We start from the raw sequence: 14,355 nt of genomic DNA, 5'->3' as shown, positions 1-14,355 counted from the left end.
TGTTTTTGATTTTAAAGAAAACTCAGATTTTACATAGTAAAAAACTGTAAATTATAGTGTCCGTCCAAATATTATTTTTTACAGATAGTGAAAACTACCCTTGGATGATGGGTTAGTAGACTAAAAGCTTTAGGAATCAAAAGTACAACATATAATAAGTACCCTGTATCAAGATTGATGCAAAACAAGTGACATTTGACCTTTTTAGAGAGGTTTAGCAAAAACGGGGGGTTACGTATTGTAACCCTAGTTATATAAACACAGGCGGAGCCCTCTACTGGACTCTATGGGTACTACTCTCTATCATGCTGTGCGTGCTTTCACCTACTGAATTTACGTAAACGTAGCCGGCCAATCGGGGCGAGCCTACCTGAATGCGCGCGCAGGCCCACAGTATATAAGGCGGCTCCAGCCGCCGCCCCACTATCGTATACACTCTTCAGCGAGCGGACTAGGAAAGACAGGGCCTCCAGGTAGAGGGCTCCGCCTGTGTTTATATAACTAGGGTTACAATACGTAACCCCCCGTTATATCTCTCACAGGCTCCGCCCTCTACTGGACTCTATGGGTACAGTGGGCGGAGCCCCGATGTATAAACGCCCTGTCGTCCAACAACATCGACCCACCACACCGTCCCTGACCGGCTTTTGGCTAATATCCACTGCATCCCCACTTCCTCCCATCCGGTTGTAACCGTGGAGAAGTCGGGGCCGCAACTTGGATAAGGCACACTCACACACGCTTACCTCGTGTAGAGTGTGCATGGAAAAAAATTGTGCGGAGACTCCGTCTGGAGCCTACCGCGCACCATGTTCCCCAGGTCCTCAGGAGCATGGGAAAACATAAGTGCACCACATCCCCCACACTCACACACGCTCCGTGTAGAGTGGGCATGGACAATAGTGAGGAAGGCTCTCCCAACCTGCCTGGGCAGGCGGGGAGAGTCCTCCAGCCCTGTATGGGGCTGATTGAACACCATGTCTCCCGAGTCCCTCAGGAGCATGGGAAAACACAAGTGTTTTATGTCCAGGGGGGGGGGGGTCAGATACCTGCTGACCCACAGCCACCCCCCTCTCACCAGTCATGCGTTGCCTCGGCAAGCACCGACGACGAGAAGGAGCCAGACATGTCCAGGGGATAACATTTTATGAAGGGGCCTGGCGTAGACCAAGACGCCGCCGTGCATATATCTTCTACACTCACGCCGCTGAATAAGGCTGTTGACACAGCCACAGCCCGTGTAGAATGTGCACGGACCCCAGTGGGGAGGGCTCTCCCCGCCCGTCCATAGGCATGTGTAATGCACCTGCATAGCCATCCTGTTAGGCGCTTCTTTGAGAGGGCTTTTCCAGCCACACCATCCCCAAAGCACACAAACAGTTGTTCAGTGCGCCTAATGGCAGCCGTGCGCTCTACATAGCATGCTAGCGCACGCACTGGGCAGAGGAGGTGCAATTTAGCCTCCCTGGCCCCAATATGGGGTGGAAGATTAAAGCCACCTAACTGAATAGCCCTTGCTCTGAATGAACTTCTGATACTCTTAGGAGTAAAGGAGTGGTTCGGCCTGAGTGTCGCCCCGCTACGGTCACCCCGGATCAAAAGACAACTTGGGTGTACCGACAGAGCGGTCAGCTCGGACACTCTTTTAGCCGAAGTCAAGGCAAGTAGCAATGCTGTCTTCCATGACAGTGCTACTAGGGAGGAAAGCTCCAGAGGCTCAAATGGTTCTGTGACCAGAGCCTCGAGCACCAACGGCAGGTCCCACTGCGGGGCGGAGGCGTGCACTACCGGGCGCTGCCTCCTGACCCCCTGCAAAAACCGCGTCATAAGCGGCTGACTGAAGGCTGACCTGCCTCCAAATCCCTCATGGCAGGACGAAATGGCTGCTGCATACACCTTAATTGTGGAATGAGCCAGCCCCCTGTCCACCAGTATCTGTAAGTAGGTAAGAATAGAGCCCAGCGTGCACGACAGAGGCTGTAGACTCCTTCCTTCACACCATCGCCGGAATCCCGCCCACTTTGGCCTGTAACAAGCTGTGGTGGATTCTGCTCTTGCTGCTTGGATAGTCTGAATAACGTTATCAGACAGCCCCACCTGTCTCAGCCTGTCCCTCTCAGGAGCCAAGCCTGGAGAGGTTGGCCCAGAGTGGGTAACGCCCCTATTGCACCTGCTTCCTGAGACAGCGCTCCCCAGACCTGAGGAATCGCTCAGGGCTGGCCCACCATCATCTGTGTTACCCCCGCGTTACCACGGCGCCAGGCGGCGATCTGGGGCCACCAGGATGATTGACAGCTGTTCCCGCCTCACCCTCTCCAGGAGGGGGGGGATAAGGTGCAGCGGTGGAAAGGCGTAAAGCAGCTTTCTTGGCCATGGCTCGTGTGCAAACGTGTCGACCCCCAAGAGCGGGTTGTCCCACCGAGCCAGGGAGAACCACAGGGCACAGTGGCTGTTGCGCCGATTGGCGAACAGGTCCACCTCTGCTCTACCGAACTGAGTCCAGACCTGCTTCACCACCTCCGGGTGAAGCCTCCACTCGTCTGGCAGGGGTCCGCCTCTTGACATGAGGTCGGCCCCCCTGTTCTCCCGTCCCGGGATGTGAAGAGCCCTTAGAGACAACACAATCTGTGAAACCCACAGCCACAGGTTCTCTGCTGCGGTCAACCAGGCTATTGAGCGGACTCCGCCCTGCCTGTTGATGTACGCCACTGTGGTGTGGTTGTCGCTCCTTACTAGCACCTGTTTGCCCTGTATTAAGGGTTTGCAGTGCTGTAGGACCAACATCACTGCTTGCAGCTCCAGGAGGTTGCTGTGCCGCCAGAGGCCAGCAACCACCCACAGCCCTTTCTAGACACGTCCCCCCCCATCCTGTCACTTTCTTTTTCTTTGAAGCGTCTGTGAAGACTGTGATATAGGAGGTTACCTGCCCCAGTGGAGCTCCCCTCTGCAGATTCTCTGGGGACCCCCAGAATCGGAGGTTGCTCTCTACTGAGGGGGGGGATGGCCACCAGACGTCGTTTGTGTCTTAAGATCTAAACGAAGGCCGGTAAACCACATCTGCATGCGACGTGCATGCAGCAGTCCGAGTGGCACTACGGAGTGAGCAGCCGTCATGAGACCCAAAGTCTGCATGATAATCAAAGCTGTCACCGTCGCCCCCTGACGCAGCCTGCAGACTGCCCGCAGCAGGGATGCCTGTCTGCTTTCTGTCAGGGTGACACGTAGTCTGCCTGCATCGAGCATCACCCCCAGATATTCTACCTGCTGGTGAGGTATGGGGGAGCTCTTCTTCCAATTGACCGCAACTTCTTTTTCAACCCAACTTGGTTAGGTGTAGGATCAATTGGGCTGTGTGCAGTATTGCCCATTCCCTGGACCTGGCCATAACTATGAGGTCGTCCCTCATGCCATGGTCCCGCAGCGGTTGCAGCGTCATGGCTGAACGTGCATGGGGATAGGGAGTAGCCGAACGGCAGTCTGTTGTACTCGTAGGCTACCCCCTGGAAGGCAAAACGCGAATACTTTCTGTGCTCTTGGAGCAATTTCGCCATGAAAGTAAGCGTTCTTCAGGTCGATGGTTGTGAACCAATCGCCTGGCTGCACCAGTCTCAGTAACTGTTTCATAGTTAACATATGGAACTTCTTGCATGCAATGTGCTGGTTCAGGCATTGAAGATCCAGAATGGGCCTGAATTCTCCTGTCTTCTTGGGAACCAGGAAGTACAGGGAATAATGCCCCTTCTCTCTGACTTGAGAGTGCACATGCTGAGAGGAAACCTCCTCCTGGGATGACAGATGTGCTTCTCTCCTGCCTCTGAACGGAGGAGGGATGCTGCAAAACTGGAGTGAATAACCCAGTCTCAGTGTCCTGTCCATGCGCTCTGTTAATACACCACTGATTTTCCATTCCCCATAACATTGTGTTAGGGGATGTGCAATCAGCTGCGGCGCCGCAGCTATGAAGCTGTGGTACTCTCTGGTGGCCCACTCCGCCGTCAAACCCTCCATAAAAGGAAGTTTGACCCATGGGGGGCTGACACAGAAAGGGCCGTTTTTCTATAATGTAGTTTCCACTCAGAGAAAAAAACAGCCGATTTTTAACTGAGGTCCCTGAACGCACCACGGCATGCTCCCGTGAGAGCGCGCGCTCCACCATAATGCTGTTTTCTCTTAGAGAGAAATAAGCATTAATCGGAGCTTCTTCTGTCCATGAACACGCCGCGGCCCGCTCTCGGGGGGGGGGCCGCGCGTCATCATAATGCCGTCTCTTGAAACGGACATTATGGGGAAATGTGGAAAATGTGGAATGTGGAGAGAGATGACTCTTACTCTGGGATAAATGCAATCGTTTTTACCGAATGCATTTTACACACACATATCACTCAAGAACTAGAGTTACACTACGTAACCCACTGTTCTTCTGCGGAGGTCCCTGAACGCACCGCGGCCACTCTCACGGGGGGGGGCGCGCGTCGTCATAATGCCGTCTCCTTGAAACGGACATTATGGGGAAATGTGGAATGTGGAGAGAGATGACTCTTACTCTGGGATCAATGCAATCGTTTTTACCGAATGCATTTTACACACACATATCACTTTAGAACTAGAGTTTACACTACGTAACGCACTGTTCTTCTGCGGAGGTCCCTGAACGCACCGCGGCCACTCTCACGGGGGCTGCGCCTCATAATGGGTGTCCAATTAACATCGTATGAAAGCGGCCTTGCCGATCTCAACGAGACATTATGGGAAAATGTGGAATTGTGGAGAGATATGACTCTTACTCTGGGATAAATGCAATTGGTTTTACTAAATGCATTTTTCACACACACATCACTCGACTTTGGATCCACAGCTAAGAAGCTGTAATATTCTCTGGTGGCCTACTCCGCTGCCAAAACCTTCCATAAAAGGGAGTTTTGGCATGGGGCCTGACACAGAAAAAGGGGCCGATTTTCTAATGAGGTTCTTGAACGCACCGCGGCAGCTCCCGTGGGGCCGCGGCTCTGTCAACTGCCATCTCTTTGAAACGGACATTATGGTGAAAAATGGAAATGTGGAGAGAGATGACTCTTACTCTGGGATAAATGCAATCGTTTTCACTGAATGCATTTCTCACACACACATCACTCTCTTGAACCCGCACAGTGCTTTGACAGCACTACGGTTTATTCCACTCATGTGCACGCGCCCACCTGCTGGCTCCTATACTGGAGTTTACAGAGGGGGCGGGGAGTGTGGGACAGTGTTCTTTCCGATCCAAAGAGCCCTTCCGTAAACACGGGGGCTCCCAGGAGATCAACACGGTCCTTTTTGAAAAGTGTCATGCGGCGTGATCCCTCACCGGGATACCACACGGCGGCCACGATCAAGCTACAAATAATCGCGCTGATCTGGCGAGGTGGGGGCATCTCCAGCAATGAGCGAGATGCCCAACACACCCGTGTTTATCTGCAGTCGCCCTGTCATGCGGTAGCGTAGCAGAGCTCTTTTCAGCTCCCTGCCCAGCCTGCTGCCCGCTGGGAGCAGCCGCGCTCCGCCGCCATGGTCATCACCTAGGGCGGTGGACCTCCATGGACCGAACCCGGAAGTGCCTGACAACGGCAAACGGAGCCATCCGCCCCGCTGGAATGGCGAACGTGAATGGCGAACGTGAATGGCACCGCCTCGGCCATATCCTGGTCCCCCAAACACTCTACAGAGGTGGTGGAGATCGGTGCCCGCAATCAAACCAAGGCAGGTGGGGCATGGCCGAGATTCCAGTAATGGTGAGTCCATTTTTCGTTTCTTCTAATCTTCGTACGTTTATTTAACTCTTCGGTTGTCAGCTCGTCTGAAGAGAAAAATGATAGTGGGGCGGCGGCTGGAGCCGCCTTATATACTGTGGGCCTGCGCGCGCATTCAGGTAGGCTCGCCCCCCGATTGGCCGGCTACGTTTACGTAAATTCAGTAGGTGAAAGCACGCACAGCATGATAGAGAGTAGTACCCATAGAGTCCAGTAGAGGGCGGAGCCTGTGAGAGATATAACCACCCCACCTCTGAGGTGATTAGGGTGAAAATGGGCGTTTTTGCCGTTTCTCTGGAACCCATTGGTCGATTTTGATGATTGACATCTCTTTTGAACCGTTTGAGCCAATATAATCGAAGGGTAATTTTCACATACACACCACCGTTACCATTGTGAAGTGGGGGCTACGCACATGCAGTTTGCCTGAAGCGAAACCTGTCTCACGCTCTGAAATCTGAAAACTTAAAACTAGGTTTATTGCTTATGGATTATCAGAAATCATTTCAATGTGACACAGACACATTGGATTAACCTATGGATTAACCTTCAGCAGCGTTTTTATCGTTTTAATGCCCTTGAAGACAACTTTTGATCAGACAACGACGAAGGTAATGCCGTGTTTGCTACCTAGCGCCATGTGTTGTGATGTCTGTTTTTGTTTATATAGTTGCAAGTTCTTATCATGGAGTGATGATCTAGATACCTATCAATTCTGTGTCTTCTCACGATGCTATTCGATATGTTGGATGTGCAGTTACGATAAGTAATAAGGGTGTTATACCGTGTTTTCTGTGCAACCGCCGTTAGCATTTTTTCGCTCGTGGCTAATTCCGAGGCTCATCGTTAGCTTTGTGTTTTTTTTGGAAAAAAAATATAATAATGATCAGTTAGCTGAGTTTCTTCCCATTACATGGATATAAAACATTCATCGTTTATTAAATATTAAGAAGCCCTCAGACGCTGATTCCTGCAGATGATGCGTTTTTCCGCCCGGGGGCGGGTCAATGGGGTTCAACAGGTTAAAGCCACCGGAGACGCTAAAACTTTCGGGAAATGTCGACAGCAACTGGCGGACCTTCAAGCAGCAGTTCCAGCTTTACATCACGGCCATGGGACTGGAAACTAAGCCGGATGCTAGGAAGGTAGCGCTACTGCTAACTATAGCAGGCCCACAGGCGATAGAAGTGTACACTACTTTTGTGTATGAAGAGCAGGCTGATAAAGACAAACTGGATAAAGTGCTGGAGAAATGTGATGCTCTTTCTCCCAGAAAGAACGAATCATATGAGAGATATGTATTCCGTTCACGTGTGCAGCAGCATGAGCCTTTTGATAGCTTTCTGACTGACCTGAAGCTAAAAGCACAGTCATGCAACTTTGCTACGCTGAGGGACTCCATGATACGGGACCAGATCGTTTTTGGCGTGGAGGATAAAAAGGTCAGAGAAAGGCTGCTAAGGGAAACGGAGCTGACATGTGAAGCAGCTATAACAATCTGCCATGCAAGTGAGCTGTCCCAAATGCACGTCAGGACTTTCAGCGAGATGGCGGGCGCGGCTAACGTGAGTGATGGCGCAGCAGTTGGTGCGGTCTCCAGCCAAGGCAAATGGCGCGCACAGACGTGGCCTACACAGCGGTCGGAAGAAGGGACATTCAGCTGTAAGCGCTGCGGCTCGAAGCACAAACCACGACAGTGTCCGGCATTTGGTAAGCAATGTTCTAATTGCCAGGGCAAGAACCATTTTGCTAAGCAGTGCTTCTCAAAAGGAAAAGAGAGGAAGAAAGGAAAGTCTGTAAACATAGTGGAAGACGATGATTTAAGTGAGACATTTTTTGTTGGCATGGTGAACTGTGAAACTGAGCAAAAAGAGGTTAATGCTATCAGAAAAGACAAATGGATAGCTCCACTGATGATTAACGGGACAATAATAACTGTGAAACTGGATGCTGGTGCAAAAGCAAACCTGATGAGCCTGTCTGACATCAAGGCAATGAAAGATAAGCCACAAATTAAAAAAAGAACACAGGCACTAAAATATTATAATGGACAGAAAATCAGCAGTTTGGGCGTGTGCATATTAAAGGTAACCTCAAAAGGTAAAGTGCACCACCTACTTTTCTCTGTTGTCGCTGATGGACTTGATTCACTGCTGAGTGATAAAGCATGTGAAGATTTGGAACTTGTCAAGAGAGTGTATTGCATCAACACAGCTGTGAGAACACCAAATGACTCTATTGATTGTATAGTACAGAGTTATGCAGATGTGTTTAAGGGTTTTGGTGTGTTGCCCTTCACAAACAAAATCCAGCTCAAAGAAAATGCACAGCCAGTTGTGCATGCTGCAAGAAGAGTTCCAGCACCACTCAGAGATCGCTTAAAGAAAGAGCTCGACAGAATGACAATGCTCGGAGTGATAAAAAAGGTTGAGGAGCCAACAGACTGGGTTAACTCGATGGTCTGTGTAAAGAAGAAAAGTGGTGATTTAAGAGTGTGCATGGACCCAAAAGATCTTAATGAAAACATCAAGCGTGAACATTATCAGATACCCAAGCGTGAGGAAATCACAAGTGAAATGGCAGGTGCCAGCTTCTTCACAAAGCTTGATGCGTCTCAAGGCTTTTGGCAGCTGAAACTGGATGAACCAAATATTGCACCTTTAATACACCATTTGGCAGATATTGCTTCCTCAGACTGCCCTTTGGGATCATCTCAGCATCCGAAATATTTCACAGAGCGATGGAGCACATCATTGAGGGGCTGGATGGTGTTCGAGAAATTTGATGACATCATTGTGTGGAGCTCTACACTACAAGAACACAATGAGAGGCTGAAAAAAGTACTGGAGCGCATACACAAGTATGGACTCAAGCTTAAGAAGAGCAAATGCGAGTTTGGAGTTCAAGAAGTTGTCTTTCTCTGAGACAAGCTCTCTGCACAAGGTATACAAGCTGACCAAGAAAAGATCAGAGCCAGGATATGCCAAGGCCCACAGACAAGACAGGTGTACTTCGCATTATGGGGATGGTCAACTTCATAGGTACATTTATTCCAAACCTATCTGCAAAGACATCTTGCATCCGTGAGCTCCTGCACAAAGAAAATGAGTTTAAATGGACAGTCAAACATGAGCAAGAGTGGAAAACACTCAGACAGACACTGACAACTGCACCTGTATTGACATTCTTTGACCCAACAAAGAAGATTAAAGTTTCAACAGATGCTTCAAAGGATGGAATAGGCGCAGTGCTCCTACAAGTTGAGGGCGAGCATTGGAAACCAGTGGCCTAAGCACAATGACACAGACTGAGTGCAGATATGCTCAAATAGAAAAAGAATGTCTGGGACTGGTTTATGGCTTGGAGAAGTTCCACAGCTACATGTATGGCCTACCTTCATTCACAGTAGAGACAGATCATCGTCCACTTGAATCCATCATTAAAAAGAATTTAAGTGAAATGACACCAAGGATACAGCGTCTCATGATGAAGATGCAGAGATATGACTTTGAGCGGATCTACACACCTGGAAAGCACCTGATACTTGCTGACGCTCTCTCACGAGCACCTACAGTGGATAATGTGAGTACAACTGAAGAGGATGTGAGAAGTCATGTGAACATGGTGTCTGCTGCTCTTCCTGTATCAGACACAAAGTCCAGACAGATAGCTGAAGAAACAGCAAAAGACACAGAGCTGCAGTGTGTCATTGCAAATATGCTAAATGGATGGCCTGTAGGTTCCTGTACGCTCTTCTACCACATCAGAGGTGAACTGAGTGTCGTTGATGGACTATTACTGAAACAACACAGGATTGTCATTCCACGCGCATTGAAACAGGAAGTACTACAAAGAATACATGAAGGTCATCTGGGTGTTGAAAAATGCAAAAGACGGGCGAGAGACAGTGTTTTCTGGCCTGGAATAAATACAGACATCGAGAGACTGATTGGTACGTGTGACACATGCCATAACAAATATTAACAAAAACCTTTAATAGAAAAGGCTCTGAGATGGAGCTTTAGAGTTATCCAGTCTATCACTGGGTCTGAGCTCAGGTGGAGTCTTTACCTTCCAGCAGGGGCGGACTGGGACTAAAATTCAGCCCTGGAATCTGACCCAGTCCGGCCACATGTCATGTCAACGGGGGGGGGGGGGGGGCGGAGATCAGATAAAAATAATACAGTACTATTAGTTATTGGAAATCAGCTGTTTATTATGCGGTTCAAGGGATAAATTCTCCCCTAAAGAGAAGAGGGAGGACACTCCTCAGATGTTTTAACACATGGGACATCATAAAGCAGTACACACACCAAAATCAGATGTTTATTAGGCTGCAGTTTAAGGGATAATTGTCACCTAAAACAAATAAACAAGATTGTCTGAGGCGGTTTGTAAACCTAATGTTGGGGGATCAGCAGTTTCTTTAGTAGGTTGCTTTTTTCTGCAACTCTGTCGATGACCAAGTCATTGTCGAGGGACATGAGGATGTCTTTTTCTGTTGACATAAGCATGAATGCTTCCAGGTGTTCTTGTGACTGTGTGCTCCTTATTCGGCTTTTGATGTGCTTGAGTACAGAGAAACTTCTCTCACAAGCTACCTGTGTCACAGGCAGAGTGAGAAGAAACTTGTATCCTAAACCAAGGAGCTGATAGGCATCTGTGAAGAGGTTGTAGCGTTTCAGAAGTTGGTAGCAACATATTGAGCATTCTTTACAAGAGTTGCACTGTTTGTTTAAAACCTCTGTCTCTTCTTCCTCACAACCAGAGCAAATTCTTACTCTGTACTCTTCAAGTGCAGACATTTTAAGCCGTGGCCACTGGGCTGCCAGACACTTCAACTCAGACTGCAAATTTGCAGCAGTTGCCCTGCTGTCAAATTTAAGCAAGCATTTGCTTAGATCTTGAAAAGTAGAGTCAGGCAGAGCTTCTGCTGAACACACTTGGGGAAAGTTTCTTGGATCAAGGACAGCCAAGTCAGCATACAGAGTGCCGTGGGTCATGAAGCGTCGTTTGATACTGTCTGTGACAGTATCCAGGACCTGGTTATGGACCTCTACTTCATAGGCCCTGTTTGCATCTGTCAATCTCTCATCACTTGCCATTTCGCCAGCCATCATCTTCCTTTTCCTGTTCCTCTTCAGTGGAAGTGTTGTTTCCAACTCAAGCTCACAGTCCTCTTCTGCCTCGAGTTTTGCATTTGCCCACTCAACAAAAGTATCAGCAGCTGTCTTCACTGTCATGAAATCTCTTGTCATGTTCATCAGTGCATGTTGAGTGTCCAGAACCATCCTGTGGGCAGACAGGATATCTAGTCCACATGTCTGCAAGTATTTTGAAAGAGGTGTTGTCACTTCAAAAATCCGAAGGAAAAGCTGGGCAGTCAACACTGTCTCGTACCTCAGGAGCGCCTCTAAGAATCCTCTTGCTCTGACACGCACTGCAGTTTTCAAATTGGCCTGACTTTGAAATTCACTTAGTGTCATGACGACATCAATGTACAGAGCCTGGTCTGGCTTTCCAAATGAGCCAAAGATCTTCTTCAAGGCTACATCTTTAGCCCACCACCGTGTCTCTCCAATTGGGGAGAGGCGTCTGTGTCGAGTGTCCTGGCTTTTATGCTCCCACACATTCATTCTTTTATATGACTCACGAATGAACACAGCAATGTCATTCATGAGGGAGAAAAGGGACCCACTAGCTATGGACACTTCAGTTGTATCAGACAGAACGAGGTTTAGCACATGTGCATAGCACCAAACATGTACATGGTTTGGGACTTTGGATGACAGGAGTGCGGAGAAGCCTCGATATTGACCCTGCATGTTGGACGCACCATCTGTAGCATTACTGATGCAGTTGCTGATATCCAAATCAAAACGATCCATTACATCTGTCAGCATCTGGACAAAATATTGGCCAGTGGATGCTTCACATTTGACCACTGCCAGAAGCCTTTCCTGGACAGTGTCTGTGACGTATCTCAGAATCACAGAACACTGCTCATGGGACGTAATGTCCTGGGTTGTATCTATTTGTACAGAAAACATACCGCTTTCAGCAACCTCTTTTGCAATGGTCTCCTGAATTAGCCTCTGCACTGTGGAAATGACGTTGTTTACAGTTGTTTTGGACAAGAATGTTACAGCAGAACCCCGACCTCTAGCCTGTGAGTGTGACTGGTGCATCTTCTTACTTTTTTCTGTGCACTGAGTGAGATGTTCTTTCAGACACACATCATATTTTCCAAGAAGAATGATGAGCTCTAGAAAATTCCCATGGTCAATGTTGTCATCATCTAGAGTGTATGCTGCCTCATATTCCTTCCCTCTGTAGCCAAGTCCTCTCTTTCCTATGAACTTTACTACATCTACCACACGTTCCAACACCTGCCGTTTCTTCTTCACTTGATCTCTGTGGGCCACTACTTGTGATCCATGTAGTAGGCTGGCTATGTCTGATTTGGATGCCCTCAAAAAGTAGGCCTCCGCACACATTCTATGCATGATGGTCCTTTCGTGTTCCTCTACTCTCTGACTGATATGGTTCCAGTCCTGCATGCCACTTACAAAGGGATTGTTTTCAGATGGCTTGGCAAATGCTAAACATACTGCACAATACAATGTGTGGTTCTCTTCACAGTATGTGAGCCATTTTCTATCTGTGCCGTTCATGCGTTTAAACAGTCTTTGTACTGTCAAATATTTTGTTTTGGTCTGAGGGTGATAGGAAAAAAAACTATTGAGACTGTGATTGTCAGAATTTGGGCGTTGAAAATACCTCAGGCTTGAGCTGCCGTGTGAGTGGCTGTCATCCTCAGCCCTTGTTCCATCCTCAACCTAGACAATTATAAATTAATGTTAAAAATAATGTTAATTATTTTTATAATACTATACTACTTGAATTAATACTTAATAAATGTTGACAAGTAATACACTTTTGTTTAATCTATACTTTTTTTTAATATTAGTCTATTACACCTACTCTCAGTTTTATTTATTGAATTGCTTACATGAGCAACACACACTAACTGGAAAAACTAGGTTGAATATACTTGTCTTCTCTATAGTACTTACCACCTCTTGCTCTTGCCCTGCACTTGCATGTGCCAGTTGAGCTGGTTCTTCCACCAGCTCAACTCTCTGTCCCTCATGAACGCAGGAGGCTGGCTGTATATATGACATCGCGCCCTCATCATTCTCGTCTTCATCATGCACTTGTTCTAAGCTGCTGGTGATGATAGTGCTTGTAGTTGTAGCAGCACTGCTGCCAAAAAGGTCTGTCAATTTGCGACATTTATTAGCATTACCTGCGAGTAACTTCACCTTTTTTTCTCTTGCCTTCTCGGCCCCACCTTTTTCTTTCCTTTTTCTTAGATTTTTATCCATGTTTTGTCATTCTCCCTGTCTGCTGCGGCGTCTGTGTGGCCGGTCTTTTTTCTTCTTCGTGTGTGATTATTTGACAGATAAGAACCACACAACTGCATTAGCGGCCGCTGTCGCCCTCTGTCGGCCGGAAGCGCAACTTAAATGATGAAGTTAAACCAAAAACAATTAAAGGGCCGGCCGGCCGTCAACTGCCCTTGACCACCGGCCGTTCTGTGGTTCTCCAGATTCTACAGATGGCCAGTCCGCCCCTGCCTTCCAGTGACACGGGACAATTCCAGACTACGTTTCCATCTTGGTCCTTGACCTTCAAAAACACTCTCTCTGTGCTCGTCTTCAGGGAAACTAGAAATGTCGGATGGTAGTCTGGTCCAAACCATGATTCAAAAGTTTTACTCTGAAAACCAGAAGCAGAAGTTACATATTTATCAGTTTCTTTCCTGATTGTGGATCCACATGCAGATACATGTGTGTTAATGATCATTGTGTTTCTTTAGAGGAGCATCAGTGACTCACCTCAGGGTGAATGAGGAAGCCCTCAGGTTCACAGTGCAAACTGTAACCTTTATACAGTTCCAGCTCACAGCGGGAGGAGACCTTGATGTTCACAGCACCTCCTTGTTTGACAGCAACCTTCAGTAACAGGACACTTTGATCACTTTAAACCACATCACAATGTACACATGTTGACCGACCTGCTCTACAGAGAGATAAGAATTACTATCAATGAAGAATAACATTATGAGGACATATTGTGAGTAAATGAATTAGAGTGTAGGATAACAAATGTTGGATGAAATTCCACATCTCCAACACTCGCGATTAATCTGGAAACCTTGACGCAATAGAAAAATGTATGCAATTTAATAACATTACCAATTCCTGCGCAGATAATCACCATAAGTTGCATGGCAGTGAAAAGGCTAAAGAACACTGTGCTATATCAGCAGACAGAAACACACACTGAGAGAGAATCCAACCAAAACAACAAACCAAAGATCATTCTGAAGATTTACAGTTCAGATCTTACTCTTCTCCCAGCACGAGAAGGTTTGAGAAGAGGAGCAGTGTGTGTGGAAACAGCTGTGGTTTAAAACCAGAGTTTAATCTGATGGTGAGCACTTTACCTCCTCCTCAAGGACGTTGTTCTGCAGCAGATGTACATCCAGTATTTGCTCCTCTCT

The 14,355-nt window shown here is 47.8% G+C and overlaps 2 protein-coding genes across 2 annotated transcripts in view; both read right to left on the bottom strand.

The window, feature by feature from the left end:
• Positions 1-9,969: 9,969 nt before the first annotated feature.
• LOC117476190 lies at positions 9,970-13,419 on the bottom strand. Its single transcript, XM_034122559.1, has 2 exons — positions 12,863-13,419; positions 9,970-12,625 (listed from the first exon to the last, which is right to left on the bottom strand). Exons 1-2 carry the CDS (start codon positions 13,172-13,174, stop codon positions 10,187-10,189), a joined length of 2,751 nt encoding a protein of 916 aa, XP_033978450.1. The 5' UTR covers positions 13,175-13,419; the 3' UTR covers positions 9,970-10,186.
• LOC117476211 overlaps positions 13,359-14,355 on the bottom strand; it is a 2,430-nt gene continuing 1,433 nt past the window's right edge. The window contains exons 2-5 of the mRNA XM_034122587.1: positions 14,299-14,355; positions 13,688-13,804; positions 13,427-13,568; positions 13,359-13,384 (exon numbers count right to left, since the gene is read on the bottom strand). The exon at positions 14,299-14,355 is cut by the window's right edge and continues 203 nt beyond it. Coding sequence (XP_033978478.1) covers positions 13,359-13,384; positions 13,427-13,568; positions 13,688-13,804; positions 14,299-14,355 — 342 coding nt within the window. The remainder of the gene's footprint in view (positions 13,385-13,426; positions 13,569-13,687; positions 13,805-14,298) is intronic.

Source organism: Trematomus bernacchii, unplaced genomic scaffold, assembly GCF_902827165.1.
Source record: "Trematomus bernacchii unplaced genomic scaffold, fTreBer1.1, whole genome shotgun sequence".
NCBI classification, from domain to species: domain Eukaryota; kingdom Metazoa; phylum Chordata; class Actinopteri; order Perciformes; family Nototheniidae; genus Trematomus; species Trematomus bernacchii.
The sequence above is the reverse complement of the archived record's forward strand: the minus strand, read 5'-3'. Positions and strand labels throughout refer to the sequence as shown.

Coding starts and splice junctions, on each gene's coding strand:
- LOC117476190 (XM_034122559.1), bottom strand. CDS start 13,174: ATGGATAAAAATCTAAGAAAAAGGAAAGAAAAAGGTGGGGCCGAGAAG. Junction 12,626..12,862: donor CAGGGCAAGAGCAAGAGGTG/GTAAGTACTATA, acceptor ATAATTGTCTAG/GTTGAGGATGGAACAAGGGC.